At 48.2% G+C, this 27956-nt stretch overlaps 1 protein-coding gene across 4 annotated transcripts; it reads left to right on the top strand.

The window, feature by feature from the left end:
* Nucleotides 1-6: 6 nt before the first annotated feature.
* On the top strand, nucleotides 7-27515 carry LOC120982199. 4 transcript variants are annotated; one of them, XM_040412197.1, is made up of 6 exons: nucleotides 7-118; nucleotides 1948-2019; nucleotides 10738-11058; nucleotides 23447-23746; nucleotides 25362-25384; nucleotides 26948-27515. In XM_040412197.1, the coding sequence occupies exons 2-6, from the start codon at nucleotides 1971-1973 to the stop codon at nucleotides 26999-27001; spliced, it is 747 nt and encodes a 248-aa protein (XP_040268131.1). In that variant the 5' UTR covers nucleotides 7-118; nucleotides 1948-1970; the 3' UTR covers nucleotides 27002-27515. The 4 variants fall into 4 exon arrangements, with proteins under 4 accessions (XP_040268131.1, XP_040268130.1, XP_040268129.1 ...); XM_040412196.1 differs by having other exon boundaries at nucleotides 25362-25478; XM_040412195.1 differs by lacking the exon at nucleotides 26948-27515 and adding an exon at nucleotides 25522-26159 and having other exon boundaries at nucleotides 25362-25489.
* Nucleotides 27516-27956: the final 441 nt, after the last annotated feature.

Raw genomic sequence — 27956 nt, 5'->3', positions numbered from 1 at the left:
GCCAGCTACGGGAAGCTGAACTGCTCTGTGATTGGCTGGTGGTAGAGCACGTGAGCGCTAACACCAGGCACTGCTTCCGCAGGAAAACACCGATGACGTTATACTTTCCTAGACTGAGGTAACTTCTTTATCCTGGGCTGCCTGGGAGGTTGGCGTTAACACTTTCATTGCCCTGCGGCGGCCTCTACATAACTTAGGCGCCTAAATCTTCGCCAAGCCTCTCGCTGTGGTAGAATTAGATCAATTTCTACGCCTAAAGGGCTCATGCACACGACCGTATGTATCTTGCGGTCTGCAAAACACGGATCCGTAAAAAAATACGTTTGACGTCCGTATGCATTCCGTATTTTGCGGAACGGAACAGCTGACTCCTAATAGAACAGTCCTATCCTTGTCCGGTATGGACCTGTGGAACCAGAATGCACACAGAGTAACTTCCGTTTTTTGTTTTTTTTGCGGACCCATTGTAATGAATGGTTCCACATATGGTCTGCAAAAAAACACGGAAAGAAAATACGTTCGTGTGCATGAGCCCCTAAAACAGGCGTAGAAAATGATAACTGAGACCGGCCGGCTGGCCGCCTTCACCACCCACGCCCCCCCGACGTGGCGTGGAAGGGGAAGAAGTCGCATATTTGGCTGCAAATCCCTTTTTCGGACCCTCAGCAGTGTGCAATAGCGTTTTAGGTCTATATTCACATTACTCGCAGTAAGGGTCCATTCAGACATCCGTAGGCGTTTTGCGGTCTGCAAAAAATGGACACCGGCAATGTGCGTTTCTGCATTTCGCGGACCGCGCATCGCCCTCACTGTAATAGAAAATGCCGTTTCTTGTCCGCAGTCGCGGACAAGAATAGGACATGTTTTATTTTTTTTTCTCGGGAACGGAAGTGCGGATGCGAACAGCACATAGTGTGCTGTCCGCATCCGTTCCGGCCCCATTGAACGTGAATGGGTCCGCACCCATTCCCGCAAAATTGCGGAACAGACTCGGACCCAAGTTGCGGACGTGTGAATGGACCCTAACATTGCGGTTTCTTTCTCCATCAGACTGAGTTTATTCTCCAGGATATTTCTCCGGCTCGTACTTTCACATTCGCGTTTGGTGCGGGTCCGTCATGGATAAAAAAATTAAAAAATAATTTAACTCGCCTTTATCCACTTGTTCGCGCTGCCGGCATCGCTTCTGTCTTCTTCTTTGCTGTGTGCAGGAAAAGGACCTGTGGTGACGTCACTCTGGTCATCACATGGTCCGTCACATGATCTTTTACCATGGTGATGGACCATGTGATGAGCGTAGTGACGTCATCAAAGGTCCTATTGCTCACAGATAAAGATAGAAGAGATGCCGGGCTCTGCGAGCAAGTGGACTAAGGTGAGTTAAATTATTTTTTTTAACCCCTCCAGCGCTATTTTACTTTGCATTCTGTATTCAGAATGCTATTATTATTCGGGTCTCCATCCCGATCGTCTCCTAGCAACCGTGCGTGAAAATCGCACCGCATCCGTACTTGCTTGCGATTTTCACGCAACCCCATTCACTTCTATGGGGCCTGCGTTACGTGAAAAACGCACAAAGAGGAGCATGCTGCGATTTTCACGCAACGCACAAGTGATGCGTGAAAATCACCGCTCGTGTGCACAGCCCCATATAAAGAATGGGTCGGGATTCATTGCGGGTGCAATGCGTTCAACTCACGCATTGCACCCGCGCGGAATACTCGTCCGTGTGAAAGGGGCCTTATGCTCCCAACCCCCATGTCTCGAAGCGACATCCTGTGTGAACTAGGACTAACATGGCTGCAGATAGCGGGTCCTTCTGGAGTCTCTCCGGGCCCGTCTCGCTGCTGTCACGCGGCGGGTACTCTGGATATCCGCAGGTGGTCAGGATGACGGGACTCGGCATGTGAAGGGATCTAACCTGGCCTTTTTTTGGGTCTTTTTCAGTTTGAGATAACGTTGGAGGAGATATGGAAGTCCTCTTCTGCTGGTTCCTAATAGGTCTCCATCTCGGAAGCAGTGAGTGACACTTTTTTAATACCGTACGTTGTTTATACGTAAATTGTGTTCATCCAATGTCTAATAATCCAGAAAAATCAAATATTCGGGAACTTGTTTTCTGCGTCTTGGGTTTTGTTGCTGAAAGGTTCTTTAATCTTTCTCCACTTGACTCTGGATTAAAGGGACTGGCCATTTTAGGCCCCTTTCACACGAGGGAGTGCAATGCGTCATGCGAATGCATTGCGCCCGCACGGAATCCGGACCCCTTCATTTTAATGGGGCTGTGTACATGAGCGTTGGTTTTCACGTGTTACTTGTGCGTTGCGTGAAAATCGCAGCAGGTTCTATATTCAGCGTTTTTTTTCACGCAGCCCTGGCCCCATAGAAGGTGAAAAACGCATCGCATCCGCAAGCAAGTGCGTTTTTCGCTGTTGGTTGCTAAGAGATGGTGTTTGTAAACCTTCAGTTTTTTATCACGCGCGTTAAAAAACGCATCAAAATGCATTGCACCCGCGCGGAAAAACTGAACGCAAACAAAACTGAATAGACTTGTTTGCGAAATCGCGCAGTTTTCACTGAACGCATCCGGACCTAATCCGGCCACGCTCGACTGTAAGGCCCCTTCTGTATTCCGCGCGGATGCGATGCGTGAGTTAAACACATTGCACCCGCACTGAATCCTGACCCATTCATTTCTATGGGGCTGTTCACACGAGCGGTGATTTTCACGCATCACTTGTGCGTTGCGTGAAAATCGCAGCATGCTCTATATTCTGCGTTTTTCACACAACGCAGGCCCCATAGAAGTGAATGGGGCTGCGTGAAAATCGCAAGCAAGTGCGGATGCGGTGCGATTTTCACGCACGGTTGCTAGGAGACGTTCGGGATGGAGACCCGATCATTATTATTTTCCCTTATAACATGGTTATAAGGGAAAATAATAGCATTCTGAATACAGGATGCATAGTAAAACAGCGCTGGAGGGGTTAAAAAAAATTCAAAATAATTTAACTCACCTTAGTCCACTTGATCGTGATGCCGGCATCTCGTCTGTCTTCATCTGATCTCGGAAGCAGTGAGTGACAAAGGTCCTGTTGCTGCACAGAGATCAGATGAAGCCAGAAGAGATGCCGGCTATGCGATCAAGTGGACTAAGGTGAGTTAAATTATTTTTAATTTTTTTTTTAACCCCTCCAGCGATGTTTTACTATGCATCCTGTATTCAGAATGCTATTATTTTCCCTTATAACCATGTTCTAAGGGAAAATAATACAATCTACAGAACACCGATCCCAAGCCCGAACGTCTGTGAAGAAGTTTGGGTTTGGGTACCAAACACGCGCAATTTTTCTCACGCGAGTGCAAAACTCATTACAATGTTTTGCACTCGTGCGGAAAAATCGCGGGTGTTCCCGTAACGCACCCGCACATTTTCCCGCAATGCCCGTCTGAAAGAGGCCTTAAGGCCCCTTACAGACGAGCGTGGCCGGATTAGGCTCGTTTCACACGGGCGTTGCGGATTGGGGCCGGATGCGTTCAGAGTGCCTTCAGTGAAATGCTATGACGCCGTGCGCTTCATATCGCCGCTGCTGTACAGTAATACACTCGTATAGTGTATTACTGTAGTGCAGCGGTGGCATGAAGCGCACGGCGTCATAGCAACCAATGACGCCGTGCGCTCCTGCTCTGAACAGGAATCCAGCCGGGCACACCACGGACCGCTCTCGGCCGCGGAACACGGCCGTGTGTATTCGGCCATATTCTGCGTTTTTCACACAGCCCTGGCCCCATAGAAGCGAATGGGGCTTCAGTAAAAAACGCATTGCAACGGATGCAATGCGTTTTTCACTGATGGTTGCTAGGAGATGTTTGTAAACCTTCAGTTTTTTATCACGCGCGTAAAAAAACGCATCAATGCGCATTGCACTCGCGCGGAAAAACTGAACAACTGAACACAATTGCAGACAAAACTGACTGAACTTGCTTGCAAAATGGTGTGAGTTTCACTGAACGCACCCTGAACGCATCCGGACCTAATCCGTCCCGCTCATGTGAAAGGGGCCTAAGGCTAGGTCTATATGACAACATATATTGTCGCGCGACAGATAAGGCACAACTACACTGCAACATTTGTTGCACGACATTTTGTCGCACCAATGTCACACGACAATTTTTATAATGCAATTCTATGGTGTTGCAATGCGACATGTGACATGCTGCGACGCGACAGTCGCAGAAAAATCTATTTCGAATGGATTTTTTGCGACTGTCGCGTCTAGGGCTGCAACGATTAATCGACTTTATCGATAATATTCGATAACGGGATTCGTTGTCGACGAATCCAGTTATCGAATAATCGCCGATTCGTTGCTATGCGGGCGGGCGGTTTATTTTAATCACTGCATCTTTATTTTACCTTACAATGAAGCTCCAGTAACAGGCAGAGCGGACGGCGGCGTAACGTCACTTACTCATGTGGCGCGCCTGCTCCGCCTCCTTCATTCATAAAGTGGGTGGAGCAGGTGCGTCACGTGAGTAAGTGACGTTACACCACCGCCCACTCTGCCTGTTACTGGAGCTTCATTGTAAGGTAATAAAGATGCGCTGACGCTAAGTTTAAGTTACTGCCGGAATAGTCTGCTGTGAGCAGCGGGGCCGGGGCTGTTATGGGGAGGGGGATCTGTGTATGGCACTGTTATGGGGAGGGGGATCTGTGTATGGCACTGTTATGGGGAGGGGGATCTGTGCACTGTTATGGGGAGGGGGATCTGTGCACTGTTATGGGGAGGGGGATCTGTGCACTGTTATGGGGAGGGGGATCTGTGCACTGTTATTGGGAAGTGGATCTGTGCACTGTTAGGCTCCATTCACACGTCCACAAAATGGGTCCGCATCCGTTCCGCAATTTTGCGGACCCATTCCGATCTTTGGGTCCGCAGCTCCGCAAAAAGATAGAGCATGTCCTATTCTTGTCCGCAGCTTGCGGACAAGAATAGGCATTTCAATGGGGGTGCCGGGCTGGTGTGTTGCGGACCCGCAATTTGCGGGTCCGCAACACACCACGGACGTGTGAATGCAGCCTTATGGGAAGGGGGATCTGTGCACTGTTATTGGGAAGGGGATCTGTGCACTGTTATTGGGAAGGGGATCTGTGCACTGTTATTGGGAAGGGGATCTGTGCACTGTTATTGGGAAGGGGATCTGTGCACTGTTATTGGGAAGGGGATCTGTGCACTGTTATTGGGAAGGGGATCTGTGCACTGTTATTGGGAAGGGGATCTGTGCACTGTTATGGGGAAGGGGATCTGTGCACTGTTATTGGGAAGGGGATCTGTGCACTGTTATTGGGAAGGGGATCTGTGCACTGTTATTGGGAAGGGGATCTGTGCACTGTTATTGGGAAGGGGATCTGTGCACTGTTATTGGGAAGGGGATCTGTGCACTGTTATTGGGAAGGGGATCTGTGCACTGTTATTGGGAAGGGGATCTGTGCACTGTTATGGGGAAGGGGATCTGTGCACTGTTATGGGGAAGGGGATCTGTGCACTGTTATTGGGAAGGGGATCTGTGCACTGTTATTGGGAAGGGGATCTGTGCACTGTTATGGGGAGGGGGATCTGTGCACTGTTATGGGGAGGGGGATCTGTGCACTGTTATGGGGAGGGGGATCTGTGCACTGTTATGGGGAGGGGGATCTGTGGATGACACATATAGCATAAGATGCTATATAGTGTCATCCACAGATCCCCCCTCCCCATAACAGTGCACAGATCCCCCTCCCCATAGCAGTGCACAGATCCCCTCCATAACAGTGCCACCCACAGATCCCCTCCATAACAGTGCCACCCACAGATCCCCTCCATAACAGTGCCACCCACAGATCCCCCTCCCCATAACAGTGCCACCCACAGATCCCCCTCCCCATAACAGTGCCACCCACAGATCCCCCTCCCCATAACAGTGCCACCCACAGATCCCCCTCCCCATAACAGTGCCACCCACAGATCCCCCTCCCCATAACAGTGCCACCCACAGATCCCCCTCCCCATAACAGTGCCACCCACAGATCCCCCTCCCCATAACAGTGCACAGATCCCCCTCCCCATAACAGTGCCACCCACAGATCCCCCTCCCCATAACAGTGCACAGATCCCCCTCCCCATAACAGTGCCACCCACAGATCCCCCTCCCCATAACAGTGCCACCCACAGATCCCCCTCCCCATAACAGTGCCACCCACAGATCCCCCTCCCCATAACAGTGCCACCCACAGATCCCCCCTCCCCATAACAGTGCCACCCACAGATCCCCCCTCCCCATAACAGTGCCACCCACAGATCCCCCCTCCCCATAACGGTGCCACCCACAGATCCCCCCTCCCCATAACGGTGCCACCCACAGATCCCCCCTCCCCATAACGGTGCCACCCACAGATCCCCCCTCCCCATAACGGTGCCACCCACAGATCCCCCCTCCCCATAACAGTGCCACCCACAGATCCCCCCTCCCCATAACAGTGCCACCCACAGATCCCCCCCCTCCCCATAACAGTGCCACCCACAGATCCCCCCTCCCCATAACAGTGCCACCCACAGATCCTCCCTCCCCATAACAGTGCCACCCACAGATCCCCCCTCCCCATAACAGTGCCACCCACAGATCCCCCCTCCCCATAACAGTGCCACCCACAGATCCCCCCTCCCCATAACAGTGCCACCCACAGATCCCCCCTCCCCATAACAGTGCCACCCACAGATCCCCCTCCCCATAACAGTGCCACCCACAGATCCCCCTCCCCATAACAGTGCCACCCACAGATCCCCCTCCCCATAACAGTGCCACCCACAGATCCCCCCTCCCCATAACAGTGCCACCCACAGATCCCCCTCCCCATAACAGTGCCACCCACAGATCCCCCCTCCCCATAACAGTGCCACCCACAGACCCCCCCCTCCCCATAACAGTGCCACCCACAGATCCCCCCTCCCCATAACAGTGGCACCCACAGATCCCCCCTCCCCATAACAGTGCCACCCACAGATCCCCCCCTCCCCATAACAGTGCCACCCACAGATCCCCCCTCCCCATAACAGTGCCACCCACAGATCCCCCCTCCCCATAACAGTGCCACCCACAGATCCCCCCCTCCCCATAACAGTGCCACCCACAGATCCCCCCCTCCCCATAACAGTGCCACCCACAGATCCCCTCCATAACAGTGCCACCCACAGATCCCCCCTCCCCATAACAGTGCCACCCACAGATCCCCCCTCCCCATAACAGTGCCACCCACAATTTGTTTTAATATGGCCTTTGAACATAATTTTTCGAGTAAAATCATATAAACCTCTTTTTTTTGTAATTTTGTGTTGGTGTGGTGTTTTTTTCAGATTAATCGATTAAATTATCGACAACTAATCGATTATTCAAATAATCGTTAGCTGCAGCCCTAGTCGCGTCACAGTCACAGCATGTCGCATTATAAATATTGTTGCGCGACATTTGTCGTCGTGTAGACCTAGCCTAAGGCTGGGTTCACACTTGAGCGTTTTACAGCGCGTTCAAACGCGCTGTAAAACGCTCAACACATGAAAACCAATGCTTCCCTATGGCCCTGGTTCTCACTTGAGCGTTTTACAGCGCGTTTGAACGCTCTGAAAAACGCCCTACGCTCAAACAAGTTCTTGAGCTTCTTTGGGGCGTTTTGACGGGCATTTGTGGCTATAGGACACTGCAGTCAATCACACAAACGCGCGTTTACTATTGCAAAAAACGTGCATAAAAACGCGCGACTTAAACGCGCATATCAAATACGCTCAGGTCTGAACCCAGCCTAAGGGTCTTTTTACACAAGCAGATTTTGGTACAACATACTGGTCAGCTGCCATTTCCATGAGCCGATCAGGCAGGACAAAGGATTGATAATATGATCATTCACCCCCTGATCATTCATCCTCCTTAACAGTTGCATTTACACAAGGAGATGTGCTGCCTCATTTTTAGTGCCACATGAAAGATGTGGTCATGCAACAGGTAGTCAGCGACAGGTTTACATGGGACAAGGATTGTTTGTTCCTGATCATGGGTCTTTTTCTGTGTATATGACCAGACCCGTCCATCAGTGAGTTTCATTGAATAATAGTGCTCAATGGAAACCCTTCCATCAGTGGCCACCCTGAGGACTGGCGCACAGTGCAGATAGTGAAGCGGGCAACACTGCTCCATAGGGGGCCTCTGCTATGAACCTCTAATAACCATATGAATAAGTGGATGATTGCACTCCTTCCAGCACATTTGGAAAGCTAATCTTAGTCCTCCTTCACACGAGCAATACAGAACTCGTCCAAGTCCTGTCAGTGAAAAATTGTGATTTTTTTTCTTCAGTTTTGCTTCAGTGTTTACTGCAAACACTGTTTTTGCACTTTGTCCACCTAGATGTCATCAGTTTTTGATGCTTTTTTCACATGCAGAAAGAAAAGCTAAAGAATAATAACACCAGGGCGGTGGAGTCACAGTCAAAGCTAGTTTTGGGTGGAGTTGAAGTCAGTAGGAATGTTCCGACTGCAGCTTAAAAAAATATTAATATTGTATAATTAATTTATTAAAGAGTCATATACATTTAGACATGTTAATTATACATATATTTTATGTTCTATTAATCTAAGGCCCTTATTTATTAAAAACAGTAATAAGCAGGATGCTTTAATGGTGACAGAAAATCAGTTCTCACCTCTCCTGCGTTCTCTCCAGTCATACTATAATCAGTGATAAACAGGGTGTTCTAGTGGTGATAGATAATCAGTTCTCGCCTCTCCTGCGTTCTCTCCTGACCTTATACTATAATCAGTGAAAGCAGGGTGTTCTAGTAGTGATAGATAATCAGTTCTCACCTCTCCTATGTTCTCTCCTGTCCTTATGCTATAAACAGTGATCAGTGATGGCCAGTTCGCAGTGTTCGCCAGCGAACACATGCGATCTGCCATCTTAACTGACAAGTCCGGCGAGGCACAGGTAAGTCCTTACCTGTGCGCGAGCCGGTCTAAAATGAAATGCGGTCTCCGAGAGCAGGCAGTTCCGAGAACAGCCTCCGGGGCCATTTAATTTCAGACCGGCTCGCGCACAGGCACAGGTAAGTCCTTACCTGCACAGGTAAGTCGCCGGACTTGTCAGTTAAGATGGCAGATCGCATGTGTTCGCTGGCGAACACTGCGAACTGGCCATCACTGACCGTGATAAGCACAGTGCTCTAGTGGTGATAGATAATCAGTTCTCACCTCTCCTGTGTTCTTTCTTGTCCCTTATATTATAAACCCAAAACTAAACTCAGAACAGCATATATTATAGAAATACAAAGTCTTTTATTGGACATACACTTGTATAAAACATAGACATCCGTATACATAAGCAGCATTACATCACACAGGATGATCTCCAACTTGTCTGTTTCATTATATTAAATATAAATTTGCAATAAAAAGTCCCTGGCTGTGCAATACAATAATCAGTCACAGTCCTCAGTCAGCATATATAAAGTGCATGGTGCCTCAACTAAAACATGACATAGGGAAAATAAATGCAATACAGATAAATACAGACCAAGTATTCCTGGAACCCTAGGGATCCAGGATTACTTGGTCTGTATTTATCTGTTCTGAGTTTAGTTTTGGGTTTATACTTGATTGGTTTAGGACAGCAACTACACCGGGCGTTCATTCGCTTGCGATTTTGGATGTGTTGTCCCTTATACTATGATCAGTGATAAGCAGGGTGTTCTAGTGGTGATAGTTAATCAGTTCTCGCCTCTCCTGAGTTCTCTCCTGTCCTTATACTATAAGCAGTGATATGCAGGGTGTTCTAGTGCATTCCATATTTACTTCCAGGAATTTAGAAAATGTCAGGCATTTCAGAAATTCTAAGGAGCCTGATTACTTACATGGTGAGAAAAAGCCCAATGTCACCATTTTACTACAGGAAATGTATTACTACTTACCTACCATTTATGAAGCTGTAGTCAGAAATTTGGCTTAGTAACTCCACAGCCTTGAGTAACACACAGCATGTGCTAGCATCCGAATGGGAACATCGCTCATGTGAACAATGTCTAATATAATTAAAAATCTTGCACGAGCTCTGCAATACTTTGAAATAGCAAAAAAATCACTGCCGGCATGTGCTTATATATGTCACATGACCACCGCAGTCAATCAGTCTAATGTTGAAGACAGTGATTGGCTGCAGCAGTGATGTTCTGTCACCAACATAGTGACCGTGTACTGAACGTTGCAGTCTGTCGGTATGGAAACTCCCCTTGTCAGATGTTTTTATCCAAAGTGGAGGAGAACACTGCACCACCCGTCATCAGATGGCAATGGACAGTCATTAAAGGGGTTGGCTCATCTGAGACATTGGTGGCATATCGCTAGGATATGCCTTCAATATCCGAGAGGTGTGACCCACACCTATCTTCAGAACAGGGCACCCAAAGTGAAGGAGACCACACCATGAGTGCGTGGCCTCCTTCCATTCATCGCTATGGGAGTTCCGAAAATAGCTGAGCAAGAACTCGTCTTTTTACTAAACTCGCATAGTATTAATACGTTTCAACCCGTGAATCGGCAGATATCCCACTGTACTGTGACTGGAACAGTCACCCGAAGCCGCCATGTAGCCCTAATCTTATGATGTTTGCATCAAGTTTTTTTCCCTACACTACTAATGAAATGTTCATATCGACAGTTTCACCTGCAGAAAACTGCAGCAAGTCAAACGATGTGTACGCCATGCTCGGAGACAAGTTGACTCTGCCGGTGTTTAAGGTCGGGACCAAACCAATAAAAAAAATTGCATGGGTCAATTCACGAGCCGATAAATTTGCCACGTCATATCCTAATGGTTCTATCGAAATCTGGGACAGTTCTTACGCCAAAAGATTGACGACTTCCAGCAACGGCTCTTTGATTATCAATGACCTGAAGAAGGAAGATGCCAGCACCATCACGGCGACAATTTACTTGGATGGAGACGACTGCTCACAGACGTATCGCCTCAACGTCGCAGGTGAAAAAAAAAGTTGTATTTATTAACCCCTTGAACACTAGGCCTAAATGATGACGATTATGTCAGTTTTTTGTTATTTATGCCTGCCCAAGTTCTAACTTTATTTGTTGACTTTAATTTGTTTGAAGTTGGCAGGTGTTTGTGTTTTTTTTTATGTTTCGTTTTTAACCCTTAAGATACCGAATGTTTTTCGTTTTTGCGTTTTCATTGTTCTTCCCTATCTTCCTTGAGCCATAACTTTTTTTTTTTATTTCTGCGGTACTGTTGTAGCATACCATGTAGTGGGAAGCTGTAAAAAAAATACCAAATGGGGTGGAATAAAAAAAAAAAAGCAATTCCTCCACCGTTTTACGGATTTTATTTCCACAGCATTTAGTTTGCGGCATAACTGATCTGGGTCAGTATGATTACAACAGTATCCCATATGTATTTTTTTTATGTCTAGTTTAAAAATAATCTTAAACTTTGGAAAAAAAAAACATCTACTGTGGGGGCTAATTTTTGGCGGGTCATTGTATAGTTTTTATTGATACCATTTTGGAGTGTGTGTGACTTTTAGATCATTTTGTTGGGTAAGAAAAGCAAGGAAAATATGAGAAATTGGCCATTTTGACCCTTTTTTTCTGTTAAGCCATTCGCTGTTTTGGAAAAATATTTTTTTATTTTAATAGTATGGTCGTTTTCGGTCGCGGTGATACCCATGATGTTTATTAGGGATGAGCGAATCAACTTCGGATGAAACATCCTAAGTAGATTCACATAAAACTTTGTTCTAATACTGTACGGAGCAGGAGCTTCGTACAGTATTAGAATGTATTGGCTCCAATGAGCCGAAGTTATTGCTTTGTGAAGTCTCGCGAGACTTTGTGCAATAACTTAATAAATTAATTTGTACTGTAAAAAAACATTTCCGGAACTCTGGTTCGGGAAATGATTTTTTTACAGTACAGTTTTACAGTTTTATGCGAATCAACTTTGGATGTTTTATCCAAAGTCAATTCTCTCATCCCTAATGTTTATATATTTTTTGTTATTTATGTATTAATTTTTTTATTATACGGAAAGTGGGGTAGTTTAAACTTTTATATATAATTTTTTTTTTTTTTTTTAATATATATATTATTATTATTATTCAGGGCTCCAGATGGCGACCAAAATGGTCGCCAATGCGACTTAGAATTGCAAAATGGCGACAAGACTTTGTAGTCTTGTCGCCATTTGCGCCTAGAGCCACCGCTGCTCTGCCGCTTTAAGAAGAACGGCATTTCATACAGCAGGCAGGCGGCAATCCAATAACAGAGCTCCGCACAGTATAGAGCTCTGTTATTAGAGAGGAGGCTGCTGATTGGTCAGGATCAGTGTGCTGCTGTACCATTGGATGCTCCTCTCACACCCCCATTCTCCCGCGCTGAACACAGCAGCAGCTTCAGAGTCATGAAGACAGGGAGCCGCTCCATAGAACAGAGGTTAGCTTGAGAAGCAGTCACCCCTGCGCTGCCGCTGATAAAGGCTAATCCTTATCGTCTTTACAACCCTGATAACACTCAGGGGCCGCTGCTGGTGCTCCGTGTGAGCTCCCTGCCTGGGCTCACAAACATTCTTAATAAGGGAATAAAAGGGTTAATAGGAGCCGCTGGTCAAGACACTAAAAAGCCAGTGAACCATATCTCTTTCAATAGTCCTTGCTTAGTAGGAGGAGAGGTTATCTCCTGGAGGTTATCTCCTCCTCCTAAGACTTTTGAAAGAGATATGGTTCACTGGCTTTTTAGTGTCTTGACCAGCGGCTCCTATTAACCCTTTACATACTTAACATTAGCAAGTGGTGAGATGACTGATGATCACCTCGCCACTTGCTAATGGCTGCTGCTGCCCAGTATTCCCCCCGCCTACCTACCTACCTACCTACCTTTCTCTGCACATCTCCTATTTTATGCTAAAGTGGGGGGGAACCTTTTCTGGTGTGAGCCTGATAAGTGCGATTGTGACCAGTTCCATCAGTTGGCGCACGTGCAGCGGTATGAGGGAGCACTCTGCCATTTGTACAGCCTACGATGCGGAGATGCCACCACGCTGGGGAAGCTCAGGTGTGGCTGGCAGTGAAGGTGTTAAGGCTGCCGGTCGTTAAAGTAACGTTAGGCTGATATAAGGGGCAGCCGCGCAGCCCACCTGCTCCTTGCATGACTCTGATCATGCACCCGCCCTATCCGCCCTTCCCAAACTATGGGCCCACTTACCGGCTACAAGCCCCTTACAACAAACCCAAGGGGCCCTACTGGAAGCCTCCCTACAAGGGGGCCCATGAAGTCTGCCCTTCTCTTTAACTGCCTGGATAACTACCGGATATGGGCTCAGCTGTAGGCCTTGCTCAGCCAGCTGGGACTGAGCCGCTCTTACACCAAAGTAGTAGGGGTTCAGGTGAACCCTAGAGTGGACGCATTTGTTTAGTGTTCACTGGGGCCCCGTACGCTGAAGAGCCACAAGGGATGGGCCCTACTGTGCCATGCCACACCTGGGCAGCATGCCGGACTGCGTAACGTCACCCCAGTCCGCTTTCCCCGCACTGTAGCCAGACAAGTCTTTTATTTTTTATTATAATTGGGCTACTTTCACACTAGCGTTCGGGGCTCCGCTTGTGAGTTCCGTTTGAATGCATCAGTCTGGCTCAGAATGCATCAGTCTGGCTCCGTTTGTCCTCCGCTCCGCTCAGCAGGCGGACACCTGAACGCAGCTTGCAGCGTTCAGGTGTCCGCCTGGCCGTGCGGAGGCAAACGGATCCGTCCAGACTTACAATGCAAGTCAATGGGGACAGATCCGTTTGAAGTTGACACAGTATGGCTCAATTTTCAAACGGATCCGTCTCCCATTGACTTTCAATGTAAAGTCAAAACAGATCCGTTTGCATTATCATGAACAAAAAAAAAAAATTATTTTTTTTTTTGTTCATGGTAATGCAAACGGATCCGTTCTGAATGGATCTAAGCGTTTGCATTATAGGTGCGGATCCGTCTGGGCACATACCAGACGGATCCGACCTAAACGCAGGTGTGAAAGTAGCCTTATATGTATTTTACATTTGGCGACTAAAAAATTCATTTGGCTCCTAAATTTTTCAGATTAGGAGCCAATGGCTCCTTGAGATTTTTTTTTGTCTGGAGCCCTGTTATTATTATAATTATTATTTTTTTTGTTTTTTGTAATGATTTTGAAGCTGGTATTTGAGCATACAAAATCAATTTTTTTATTTTTTATTCTGAGCAATCATGGATTTTCAAAATCCATTTATTATTGACAATTGCTAATTTCTTATGTTGACCTGCCACCTGGTGGCCAAAAAAAGAATTGCAGCTTCAATCCCCTCAGCTTCTTTAGCGAGTATTGAAATCAATTAATGGCATCCCCACTGGCCACAGAGGATGAAGAAGCCCGGAAGAGCAAGCTTCCTTTTTTTTTCACCCTTTAGATGCCGTGATCACTGCATCTAAAGGCTTTAATTACAGCAATCAGCATTATTGCTGGTCGCGGTAATTAGCTGTGGGTCTCTGCTGTTTGAAACAGCGGAGACCTACAGGCCATGACGTCCGCTGCTTGTGCGAGCTGGCACCATGTTTGCCTATCGCTCCAGTGCCGTACATGTACGGCGCTTGTAGCGAAAGGGTTAAGGTAAATGTAAGGGTCCTAGTCCTATGTAAGGGTCCTAGTCTTATAACTGGTCAGTTGGGGACAGTTGGCGATATAACTAGTTAGCTGGGGTTCGTTTACATGGAGCAGTTAACATGACTGTATGTGATTGATGTAATTGTTTATTAGTATGCAGTTTCATATTTACCCGAGGCAGTGTACATACAGCTTACACTCTGCTGCACGAGTGTATCCGATCCTGGCCATTTAGCTAATGACAGTCTGTGACATTCCCATCACACCTCCCAAATGCATTGGGGTCATCATGGCAACCAATAGCTGAAGAAGGCCACTAGGTCTGCCATATTTCTTCACCTATTAGGTCCTGCCATAATATACTGCAGTGCAGAAATATTGCATTATATCGGCTTGAATGTTCAAGTCTCTTAAAGGGTTTCTTTTGGAAATGATTTAAAATGGCCAACAGCAGCCTGTCCTAGAATGTGAGCAGGACTGGTTGCCACCGTTTGCCGAGTTGCCTAGGGCTTGAGGGAGTGGGCCCTCGCTACACTGCTCTGATGGTAATTATGTGATCTTGCCTGTGATATGCCATCATGGCTGAGCAGCCTGACAGGAAAACTCACCAATATGTGGTATATGTAAGTGCCTAACTGTAGTGTGGGCTCACCACCCTGGGCAGCTCTGAAAGTGGTGGCAACCAGATCTGCTTACATTTTAGGACTGGTTGCTGGCTGCCATTGTAAATCATTCTTGGAGAACCTCCTAGTAGCGTTGACCATGCTGATAAAAAAAACTAAAAAACGATACCCTGATCGTTTCCTTATCCTTTTCAGGACACATGACGTACCGGTACGGCATGTTGTCCTGGTACTTAAGGACACATGACGTACCGGTACATCATGTATAATTCCGATCACCGCCGCCTGGCGGGCGGTGATCGGAACCCGGTGCCTGCTCAGATCATTGAGCAGGCACCTTGGCTAAATGCGCGTCAATTCTGACCTGAGGTTTGCGGCTTTTGCCTGTGGATGCAGCGATCGGGCGTGCCATCGGGTCCCCATGCGGCTGTAGGGGGGACCCGATGGCATGGAAGTAGGGGTGCACCGAAATTCCGGCGGCCGAAAATATCGGCCAAAAATGGGCCTAATCCATTTTGGCCGATATTGGTACATATCGGCAGAAAATATGGGGTTTGGATTCGTTGCTATGCGGGCGGGCGGTTTACTTTAAGTCACTGCATCTTTATTTTACCTTACAATCGTGACGCTCCAGTAACAACTCTGCAGGCAGAGCGGAGGGCGGCGTAACGTCACTTACTCACGTGACGCACCTGCTCCGCCTCCTTCATTCATAAAGTGGGCGGTGCAGGTGCGTCACGTGAGTAAGTGACCTTACGCCGCCCTCCCCTCTGCCTGCAGAGTTGTTACTGGAGCGTCACGATTGTAAGGTAAAAAAAAAAAGATGCAGTGAGTGATTAGTCTGCTGTGAGCAGCAGGGCCGGGGCTGTTATGGGTAGGGGGATCGGTCTATGGCACTGCTATGGGGAGGGGGGATCTGTGCACATATCCCCCCCTCCATAACAGCGCCACCCACAGATCCCCCTCTCCATAATAGCGCCACCCACAGATCCCCCTCTCCATAACAGCGCCACCCACAGATCCCCCTCTCCATGACAGAGCCACCCACAGATCCCCCTCTCCATAACAGAGCCACCCACAGATCCCCCTCTCCATAACAGAGCCACCCACAGATCCCCCTCTCCATAACAGAGCCACCCACAGATCCCCCTCTCCATAACAGAGCCACCCACAGATCCCCCTCTCCATAACAGAGCCACCCACAGATCCCCCTCTCCATAACAGAGCCACCCACAGATCCCCCTCTCCATAACAGAGCCACCCACAGATCCCCCTCTCCATAACAGAGCCACCCACAGATCCCCCTCTCCATAACAGAGCCACCCACAGATCCCCCTCTCCATAACAGAGCCACCCACAGATCCCCCTCTCCATAACAGAGCCACCCACAGATCCCCCTCTCCATAACAGAGCCACCCACAGATCCCCCTCTCCATAACAGAGCCACCCACAGATCCCCCTCTCCATAACAGAGCCACCCACAGATCCCCCTCTCCATAACAGAGCCACCCACAGATCCCCCTCTCCATAACAGAGCCACCCACAGATCCCCCTCTCCATAACAGAGCCACCCACAGATCCCCCTCTCCATAACAGCGCCACCCACAGATCCCCCTCTCCATAACAGAGCCACCCACAGATCCCCCTCTCCATAACAGAGCCACCCACAGATCCCCCTCTCCATAACAGAGCCACCCACAGATCCCCCTCTCCATAACAGAGCCACCCACAGATCCCCCTCTCCATAACAGAGCCACCCACAGATCCCCCTCTCCATAACAGAGCCACCCACAGATCCCCCTCTCCATAACAGAGCCACTCACAGATCCCCCTCTCCATAACAGAGCCACCCACAGATCCCCCTCTCCATAACAGCGCCACCCACAGATCCCCCTCTCCATAACAGAGCCACCCACAGATTCATGAAAAAGAATTATTAATAAAATCATTAAAAAAAAAGTATTTTAAAAGTATTTGGGCAAAAAGGCAGTTTCGGTTTTCGGTCAAGGGCATCCTGAATTTTCGGTTTCGGTTTCGGACCAGAATTTTCATTTCGGTGCACCCCTACATGGAAGGCATCGCGCTGCCTTCCGGTGACGAGCCTGTGAGATCCTGCCCCCTGGAACTCGCAGGCCGGAAGCTGTATGAGTAATACACACAGTATTACTCATACAGCCAATGCATTCCGATACAGAAGTATCGGGTGGGACAAAAAATAAAGTGAAAAAAAAGTTGAAAAAATAAAGTTTTCACCCCCAAAAATTAAAAGTTTCAAGTAAAAATAAACAAAAACGTCATTTTCCCCAAATAAAGTAAAAAAATTGGTGAAAAATAGGGGGGGGGGGGAGTATACATATTAGGTATCGCCGCGTCCGTATCGTTTGGCTTTAGAAACAAATCACATGACCTAACCCCTCAGATAAACACCATAAAAAATAAAAACTGTGCTAAATAAAAAAAAAAATTGTCACCTTACATCACAAAAAGTACAACAGCAAGCGATCAAAAAGGTGTTTGCCCACCAAAATAGTACCAATCTAACCATCACCTCATCCCGCAAAACATGAGGCCCTACCTGAGACAATCGCCCAAAAAATTAAAAAACTATGGCTCAGAATATGGAGACACTAAGGGCACTTTCACACTAGCGTTTTTCTTTTCCGGCGCTGAGTTCCGTCCTAGGGGCTCAAATCCGGAAAAGAACTGATCAGTTTTATCCCCATGCATTCTGAATGGAGAGTCCGTCCTTCAGGATGCATCAGGATGTCTTCAGTTCAGTCTTTTTGACTGATCAGGCTTTTCAGAAAAACGTAGCATGCTGTATTTTTACCTCTGGCCAAAAATCCTGAACACTTTGACTGAACGCCGGATCCGGTCTTTTTCCCATTGACTTGCATTAACGCCGGATCTGGCGCTGTGTGTTCAGTCAAACCGGATCCGGCTTTTGCATGTTAAAACCCGAAAAATGTGAAAAAAAGTTAAAGTCCATAAATGCTGGATCCGTTTTTTCCAATGCATTTTTTCATTGTGATCAAAATCCTGATCAGGATTCAAATGTAATCCGTTTTCACACGTTTTTCCGGATCCGGCGGGCAGTTCCGGTGTCGGAATTGAGCGCCGGATTAAAACAACGCTAGTGTGAAAGTAGCCTAAAACATCATTTTTTTTTTTTTGTTTTAAAAAAGCTTTTATTGTGTAAAACTTACATAAATAAAAAAAAAAGTATACATATTAGGTATTGCCGCATCCGTATCGACCAGCTCTATAAAAATATCACATGACCTAACCCCTCAGATGACCACCGTAAAAAATTTAAAATAAAAACTGTGCTAAATAAACCATTTTTTTGTCACCTTACATCACAAAAAGTGTAATAGCAAGCGATCAAAAAGTCACACGCACCCCAAAATAGTGCCAATCAAACAGTCATCAGTGCCACCCACAGATCCCCCCATAACAGTGCCACCCACAGATCCCCCCATAGCAGTGCCACCCACAGATCCCCCCATAACAGTGCCACCCACAGATCCCCCATAGTAGTGTCATGCACAGACCACCATTAGTTCAAAAGCCACCAAAAGCACACCTTTTGGTTAAATTTTTTTTTTTTCTTATTTTCCGCCTCAAAAATCTAGGTGCGTCTTATAAGGCAAAAAATACGGTAATTATTTTAATTTTCATAATTCCCGGCAAACCCCTTTAACCGTTGCCCATCACTGAGAAAACAACATTATTAATAATATGCAAATGAACTTACTGGTGGGGCCGGCCTGAGTCCTCAGAGCATCGGTTTGTTACACCCCTTCAGCTACAGTCCCTCCCTCTTCCCCTGGATAGACAGGGCTAGACATTTCATCTAGCCCAGTCTTCTTGCCCCTGCGTCGTATCTCCCGATCTTGGTGTTTGTTTAGTGGATCCAAGCAGCACAGATTCCAACTGCGCAATCACTGAGACCTGTCATCTCACGCCTGCACCGTGTGTCCTGAGATCCACTGAGAAAATGTAGAGTCCGAGAGACGTAGCGCAGGGACAAGACTAATGGCGTAAATTTCACGTCTAGCCCTGTCAATCCAGGGGAATGTGGGATGGGCTAAAGCTTAAAGGGTGTAACAATCTGGTGCTCCGAGGGCTCTGGCTGGCCCGTCGGCACTCCAGGAAGGTCATTTGCATATCAATTTAAACAGTTTTCTTAGGCTGTGTTCACATCTCGTTTTCAGAGATCCCGCAGCCTGATCCAGCGCAAATGCCGGCTGTCAGCCGGACAAAAAAATTATTGCATGCAATTGTTTTTGTTCGGCCAAAACCCAGCATTTATGCCAGAAATGGGCAGAATCACCGCCGGACCTCATTGCAGTCAATGGCGATCCAACAATGAAATAGAGAATCCGGCAGGCTATTCCAGCACAGAACAGATAGGCAGGCGGGGACGAGCCATTGGCTGCTCCCCCACCACCACCCCAACACCGGATGTTTTCATCTGCGCACGGGGAGAAGCTGCAGTGGCGGTGCGGGGACCAGGAGCGGCGCAGGGAGCGAGGTAAGTATATTCACTGTGAGGGGCCCGGCATATGGGGGACATTTTTATAGTATTGGATAACCCCTTTAACATATTGTCCAGAGACTCCAGACTATACAACGCAAGTTTTAGATGGAGGAAAACAAGGAAAAATGTTATAGATCTGTGGATGACACACTGCTAAGGGGGATCTGTGGATGACACTGTTATGGAGGATCTGTGGAGGACACACTGTTATGGAGGATCTGTGGAGGACACACTGTTATGGAGGATCTGTGGAGGACACACTGTTATGGAGGATCTGTGGAGGACACACTTATGGAGGATCTGTGGAGGACACACTGTTATGGGGGATCTGTGGAGGACACACTGTTATGGGGGATCTGTGGAGGACACACAGTTGTGGAGGATCTGTGGAGGACACACTGTTATGAGGGGATCTGTGGAGGACACACTGTTATGAGGGGATCTGTGGAGGACACACTGTTATGGAGGATCTGTGGAGGACACACTGTTATGGAGGATCTGTGGAGGACACACTGTTATGGAGGATCTGTGGAGGACACACTGTTATGGGGGATCTGTGGAGGACACACTGTTATGGGGGATCTGTGGAGGATACACTGTTATGGGGGATCTGTGGAGGACACGCAGTTGTGGGGGATCTGTGGAGGACACGCAGTTGTGGGGGATCTGTGGAGAACACGCAGTTGTGGGGGATCTGTGGAGGACACGCAGTTTTAATCATATGCTAATACAACTATCTGTGGGGGATCTGTGGAGGACACGCAGTTGTGGGTGATCTGTGGAGGACACGCAGTTGTGGGTGATCTGTGGAGGACACGCAGTTGTGGGGGATCTGTGGAGGACACGCAGTTGTGGGGGACCTGTGGAGGACACGCAGTTGTGGGGGACCTGTGGAGGACACGCAGGTGTGGGGGACCTGTGGAGGACACGCAGGTGTGGGGGACCTGTGGAGGACACGCAGGTGTGGGGGACCTTTGGAGGACACGCAGTTGTGGGGGATCTGTGGAGGACACGCAGTTGTGGAGGACACGCAGTTTTAATCAAATGCTAATACAACTATCTGTGGGGGATCTGTGGAGGACACGCAGTTGTGGGGGATCTGTGGAGGACACGCAGTTGTGGGGGATCTGTGGAGGACACGCAGTTTTAATCATATGCTAATACAACTATCTGTGGGGGATCTGTGGAGGACACGCAGTTGTGGGGGATCTGTGGAGGACACGCAGTTGTGGGGGATCTGTGGAGGACACGCAGTTGTGGGGGATCTGTGGAGGACACGCAGTTGTGGGGGATCTGTGGAGGACACGCAGTTGTGGGGGATCTGTGGAGGACACGCAGTTGTGGGGGACCTGTGGAGGACACGCAGTTGTGGGGGACCTGTGGAGGACACGCAGTTGTGGGGGACCTGTGGAGGACACGCAGGTGTGGGGGACCTGTGGAGGACACGCAGGTGTGGGGGACCTGTGGAGGACACGCAGGTGTGGGGGACCTGTGGAGGACACGCAGGTGTGGGGGACCTGTGGAGGACACGCAGTTGTGGGGGATCTGTGGAGGACACGCAGTTGTGGAGTACACGCAGTTTTAATCATATGCTAATACAACTATCTGTGGGGGATCTGTGGAGGACACGCAGTTGTGGGGGATCTGTGGAGGACACGCAGTTGTGGGGGATCTGTGGAGGACACGCAGTTGTGGGGGATCTGTGGAGGACACGCAGTTGTGGGGGATCTGTGGAGGACACGCAGTTGTGGGGGATCTGTGGAGGACACGCAGTTTTAATCATATGCTAATACAACTATCTGTGGGGGATCTGTGGAGGACACGCAGTTGTGGGGGATCTGTGGAGGACACGCAGTTGTGGGGGATCTGTGGAGGACACGCAGTTGTGGGGGATCTGTGGAGGACACGCAGTTGTGGGGGATCTGTGGAGGACACGCAGTTGTGGGTGATCTGTGGAGGACACGCAGTTGTGGGGGATCTGTGGAGGACACGCAGTTGTGGGGGACCTGTGGAGGACACGCAGTTGTGGGGGACCTGTGGAGGACACGCAGTTGTGGGGGACCTGTGGAGGACACGCAGTTGTGGGGGACCTGTGGAGGACACGCAGTTGTGGGGGACCTGTGGAGGACACGCAGTTGTGGGGGACCTGTGGAGGACACGCAGGTGTGGGGGACCTGTGGAGGACACGCAGGTGTGGGGGACCTGTGGAGGACACGCAGGTGTGGGGGACCTGTGGAGGACACGCAGGTGTGGGGGACCTGTGGAGGACACGCAGGTGTGGGGGACCTGTGGAGGACACGCAGGTGTGGGGGACCTGTGGAGGACACGCAGGTGTGGGGGACCTGTGGAGGACACGCAGGTGTGGGGGACCTGTGGAGGACACGCAGGTGTGGGGGACCTGTGGAGGACACGCAGGTGTGGGGGACCTGTGGAGGACACGCAGGTGTGGGGGACCTGTGGAGGACACGCAGGTGTGGGGGACCTGTGGAGGACACGCCGTTTTAATCATATGCTAATGCAACTATCTGTGGGGGATCTGTGGAGGACACGCAGTTGATTATGCACTGTTACTGTTACTCTTAGTAATAGTACATGTGCCCAGTGCTCACCTGTATGCCACCACATCTCTGGTCTTCAGGCACTTCTGCGCAGTCGCCCCCCTTTTCCTCACATACAGGAAGTTATTGTCCCGGGGAATGTCCTTGTCACCCTCCAGCCTGTCCTTCTAATGCACGGTGCTGTCCTTGTACAGCTGTATCTATCTGTGCAGCTCAGGAAGCCGACCACCAGTCCCAATACCATGCTGAGCCACAATCGGTGGCTCTGGAGTGCCATCCCTGGGCCGGCAGCGGGGTGACCCTCTTTGTGCAGGGCTGCTCTAGCAGCAATCCCCTTCTAGTGCCCAAGATCAAAGCCTAGAGCCAAGGTACTGTAATGTAGCCAGTACCTCCCTGCCCCGCACTGCTGTCATCTACTTGTTTGTCTCTCCCCCCCCCCCCCCCCCCCCCAAAAGCATCTCTGCCTCCGGTACGCCCAACACTGACTAACAGGTTAACCGCCGATATCTATTGTCCAGCTGTTCTCTCCTCCTGCCCTTTGTCTCACAAGGCCGGCCTGAGACACTCCCCTGGACCTGTTGTCTCTCTCGGGCCAGGATGGGTGTGTTACGCTCCTAGCCCTCCTCTCATGCTCCCTTACTTATCTTTCAGAGCTACATCTCCGCTCCCTCACACTCCTCACATACAACCCCAGGTCTTCACGCCACCCACACCTTGCCTTTTTAAGAGCACTCAATGCTTCGCACTATAAAATTCACTATCATTTATTCAAAAAAGTGCATCTCATAGTCCTGAAAATACGGTAATAACATTTTGTCAGTATGTTAGATGCACTCTAAAATTATGCCACAAGGCCAACCCCGGCTACATCTATGGAAAGGTAAAAATATAAAATAAATGAATTTCTGAATGCTTCAATGGAAAGAAATTGAATAGAAATTTTAATCATATGCTGATACAACTATAATAAGACCAAAAAGTCCTTAACTTTGCACTTTATCATTGAACAGGTAAGTGTGGTGCCACCAAGAAGGTGTCTGCTCGGGCTGGAGGAAATGTTACTCTGCAAGTGAAAGAACGTTCCATTGAAAGCTTTTGGGAGAGACCAGTTGGGGTACATATTGCCACCACCAAACCGGGTGGTGACATTGATCATCAAGACCAGTATTCTAAGAGGCTGCTGAGATCCGATGTCAATGGTTCCTTGATTATTACTGGTTTATCTCCACAAGACAAGGGAGACTACAGAGCATTTATATTGGCACCTGCTGGAGTGAGGTGTGCTCAGACATACAATGTCTACATTTCAGGTGAGATATGAAAGTACTGTCATTACGTAAGACACTTCAGCCGTCACACAGTTGTCCCACTCGGCTTTTAGGGTGATGACCATGTGCAGTGTTTGCCTTTTTCTCAGTTAATCAATTTGCCTCAAGGTCCAGCCAGCCTCGGGTACTGCTTTTTGTTCTACTACAGTTTTTGCTCTCATTCTGGTACTTTAAAGGGGTTCTCCGAGAACTATTTAAAATGGCTGCCAGCAACCTGTCCTAGAATGTGAGCATTAATGATTGCCACCACTTGCAGAGCTGCCCAGGGGGGTGAGCGGCCGGGGCCTCGCTACACACTATTCTCTGGCACTTGTATATGCTACATATTGGTGAGCGTTTCTGTCCGACTGCTCAGCCACGATGGCATTTCATAGGCAGGATTGCATCATTGCCATCTATTGTAGATCAGTGCAGTGTGGCCCCACCCCACACTCTCTAGGCAGCTCGTCAAGTGGTAGCCAGCTCTGCCCACAATCTAAGACACGTTGCTGGCAGCTATTTTCAAATTATTCCTGGAGAGCCCCTTTAAGCCCCCCACTGATCAGCCCGAACAGTGTTCGTGCAGGCCGGTGGCTTTAGAAGTGGGGGCCCTTCTGAGGTCTATTTCTTAGGCTGCCATTGGGCTACAGGCACAATTTTGGTTTTGTTTGAAAGCTGATAATCTCGTTTTTCAAAGAAGACCAAGATTGTCGCACGAGTCCTGATACATTTCAAGTAAGTTACAGCCCTTAATCCTGTAATACACCTGCCAATATTTTGGCCGATAATTGCTATTGAGCGTTTGTATGAACGCTTGTTTGTGATCATCTTGCAGTGTAATAACTGCCGCTGATTGCCCGATGAACGAAACATCTTTTGACATATTAAAAAATGATTGTTTGCAGGTTGCACATCGTGATGTCTAAACCACTATATAGCATGGGGACGAGCGATATATCCTGTTTATTGAGATCGTAGAGGGTGGAGCCATAGGTCGGAGCTGCTGCCTCTGGGGCAGTCACGATGACTAAGTATTTGTGTATCCGCACACAGTTGATCTGACTTTTCAGGAGGGGTTGTCCAGTTCCGAACAACCCCTTTAAACTTTCCGAGAACATATCAGTAAGGCTACTTTCACACTAGCGTTTTTTTCTGGATCCGGCAGGGCTCAGCAAAAACGCTTCCATTACTGATAATACAGCCATCTGCATCCGTTATGAACAGATCCGGTTGTATTATCTTTACCATTGCCAAGACGGATCCGTCATGAACTCCACGGAAAGTCAATGGAGGACGGATCAGTTTTCTATTGTGTCAGAGAAAACGGATCCATCCCTATTGACTTGCAGTGTGCGCCGTGACGGATTCATGTTGCCCCGCATCCCATGACTGAAAGAAAACCGCAGCTTGCTGCAGTTTGTTCTCCGGTATGGAAACGCAACCACAAAACAATCCGTTCTGTTCAGTTACGATAATGAATGGGGACAAAACGAAAGCGTTTTTCTCCGGTATTGAGATCCTATGACGGATCTCAATACCGGAAAATAGAAACGCTAGTGTGAAAGTAGCCTAAGGCAAAGTATGTCAGTTTATAATTGTATTTCATCTTTTATTTCAGATACTTCAAATTTGAAAGCGAGTGTAAGTGTGCACATGATCTTTGGAGTCGTCCTCGCAATAACCACGCTACAGCATTAATTTATGTTTGACGGAAAGGAAACGGATGCCCTTAATTGTATGTAACGGTTCACTTCATCTGTTGATTTGATGATGATAAGTGTATTACTACACAGGGGCATAAACGGTGCAGATTTTTCACCACGGAATTATAGGGGCAACATCGCCACTGTTTTGTAGTAGCAGCAACACTGCACCCCTTTGTTTCTGTTCTCCGATTTAACAGTGTATGGCAGGGGTGCGTAAGTATGTGTTCCTAAAGGTTAATCCCCTTTCTGCTTACCACACAATACTAATGCCCCTTTAGTGCCTCCCCATACCGAAAGAATGTCCTCATAGTGCCCCTTAACAATAATGATGCCCCTTAGTGTCCTTTGGACTGTATGATATCCGTTTAGTGCCTCCTCACAGTAGGATGTCCCCTAAGTGCCCGCTCACTGCAGGGTGATGCCTTGGTGCTCCCTACACATTATGATGCCCCTAAGTGCACCATCACAGTAGGATGATTCCTAAAGTGCCCCACACACAGAATGATGTTCCCTTAAAGGGGTTGTCTCATCTTGGAAATTGGGGGCATATCACTAGGGTAATGCCCCCAATGTCTGATAGAACGGAGCTCGCAAAGTGACTCACTGCACATGCACGGACGCCCTCCATTTATTTCTATGGGAGAGCGCTTGGCTATTTTCGGGAGTCCTATTGAAATGAATGGGAAGCACACTACGCAAGCGCAGCCACCTTTCCGTTCACTTCTATAGGCTCTTACGGAAATAGCCGAGCCAGCGCTCGGCTGTTTTTACCACTTCCATATAAATGAATGGAGGGCAGCCACGCATGAGCGTCACTTTACGGGCTCCATGGGATAGGTGGGAGCCGTACCTGTCAGATATTGGGGACAGATCCTACCGATGTGTCCAAGATAAGTCAACTCCTTTAAGTGGACCCATTAATTGACCCTCACACAATGCTCTTTTAAGTGGCCCACCCACACAGAAGTTACCCCTTCTCCATTGAGTTATTCCCCTTTATATGCCTGTCCATGCACAGTGATTCCTCCCCTCAGAGTTATACCCCTTTAGCTGGCTTCTACACACAGTGGCCCCTTAGATGGTCCTCCACACATAGTTATGCTCCCTTTAGTGGCCCCGTCCTGAGGATGGAAATACAGGGGTCCGGACATCTGAGAACCACAGTCTGGATTTGGACCACGGTCCGCCAGTTGAAGACCCCTGGTGTATGGATTCATAGAAAGTCCATAGACCGTAATTCCATACCTCCCCTCCATTTCAGTGATCGGAGGGAGTCTCAGCACCCAGACCCCCACAATTCAAGATTTGTGACATGTCACTATTTTGTAGAAGTTTGTTGAAATAATAGGAACCCGTGTAAGTTATTCCTTTAAATTCTCTGCTGTTTTATCTTCCACTATAAATAATATGTATGTGATATGTATGTACAGTATGTAGCGTGGTGGCGGTAGGCCTCAGCAGTAGAAAGCCTTTAACCTATAGTTTGTGTCTCTTTTAGGAAACCAGACGTGAAGGCATATGGTGGATGGTCCTTGGTGGCATTATCTGCTGACTCATCATCATTTCAAAAAAAGTTCATCATAATTTATTTTTATTTAAATAATAATTATTTATTCACTTATTTCTTTTCTTTATCTTTAATATTTTTGCATCGTTGAATATTATGTGGTGTTAATTGTATTTGCACTAATAATTTGCTGCTCGAAGTCTGTGATTTTCATTATCTCTAAGCTAGAGGGTTTGTCTCACCCCAAAATCTTAAAATGCTGTAAAATAGCAAGCTGAGCACTAGTCACTTTATAGTCCCCTTAATGGTCCCCCGCTGGTCTTTGTACTCTGACCTCCAGGGATGACATGGACGTGTGAGCACTGTAACCAGTCACTTGCTTATACCATTGAAACATTGAAGCGACAGGGGATCAGTAAGGTCAGTATTATTTATTTATTTATTATTTATTAATTTTTTACACCTTCATACTTTTTTGAGAGAAAGTGACAAGGTTGGTGGACATATGGTTCCTTCATTCTAATGAATGACTCCCATTCTAGAAATTGGTTGGGTCCTTAGCTTAAAGGGGTTGTCTTATCATGGACAATGGGGGCATATCGCTAGGATATGCCCCCATTGTCTTATAGGTGCGGGTCCTACTGCTAGGACCCGCACCTATATCCAGAACGGAGCCCCGAAAGGTGGGGGCTGTAGGACTCTGGTCCGGCCACCACCAAGCCGGCTTACCATATGCGCGGCCCCCGCTCCCATTCATTTCTATGGGGCCGAAGGAAATAGCCAAACCAGCGCTCTGCTATTTTCTCTGGCCCCATAAAAAATAAATGGAGGGAGGCTGGGCATGCGCAGTGCGCCCTCCTTCACTTGCGGGGCTCCGTTCTCGATACAGGTGCGGGTCCCAGCGCACCTATAAGACAATGGGGGCATATCCTAGCGATATGCCCCCATTGTCCATGATGAGACAACCCCTTTACGTCCTTAGCTTAACGAACGTGTGCTG

This window comes from Bufo bufo, chromosome 11 (genome assembly GCF_905171765.1).
Source record: "Bufo bufo chromosome 11, aBufBuf1.1, whole genome shotgun sequence".
Taxonomy (NCBI): Eukaryota; Metazoa; Chordata; class Amphibia; order Anura; family Bufonidae; genus Bufo; species Bufo bufo.
Note: the sequence above shows the minus strand (reverse complement) of the source record. Positions and strands in the feature narration are given on the sequence as shown.

Coding starts and splice junctions, on each gene's coding strand:
- LOC120982199 (XM_040412196.1), top strand. CDS start 1,971: ATGGAAGTCCTCTTCTGCTGGTTCCTAATAGGTCTCCATCTCGGAAGC. Junction 11,059..23,446: donor GTATCGCCTCAACGTCGCAG/GTGAAAAAAAAA, acceptor ATCATTGAACAG/GTAAGTGTGGTGCCACCAAG. Junction 23,747..25,361: donor ATACAATGTCTACATTTCAG/GTGAGATATGAA, acceptor CTTTTATTTCAG/ATACTTCAAATTTGAAAGCG.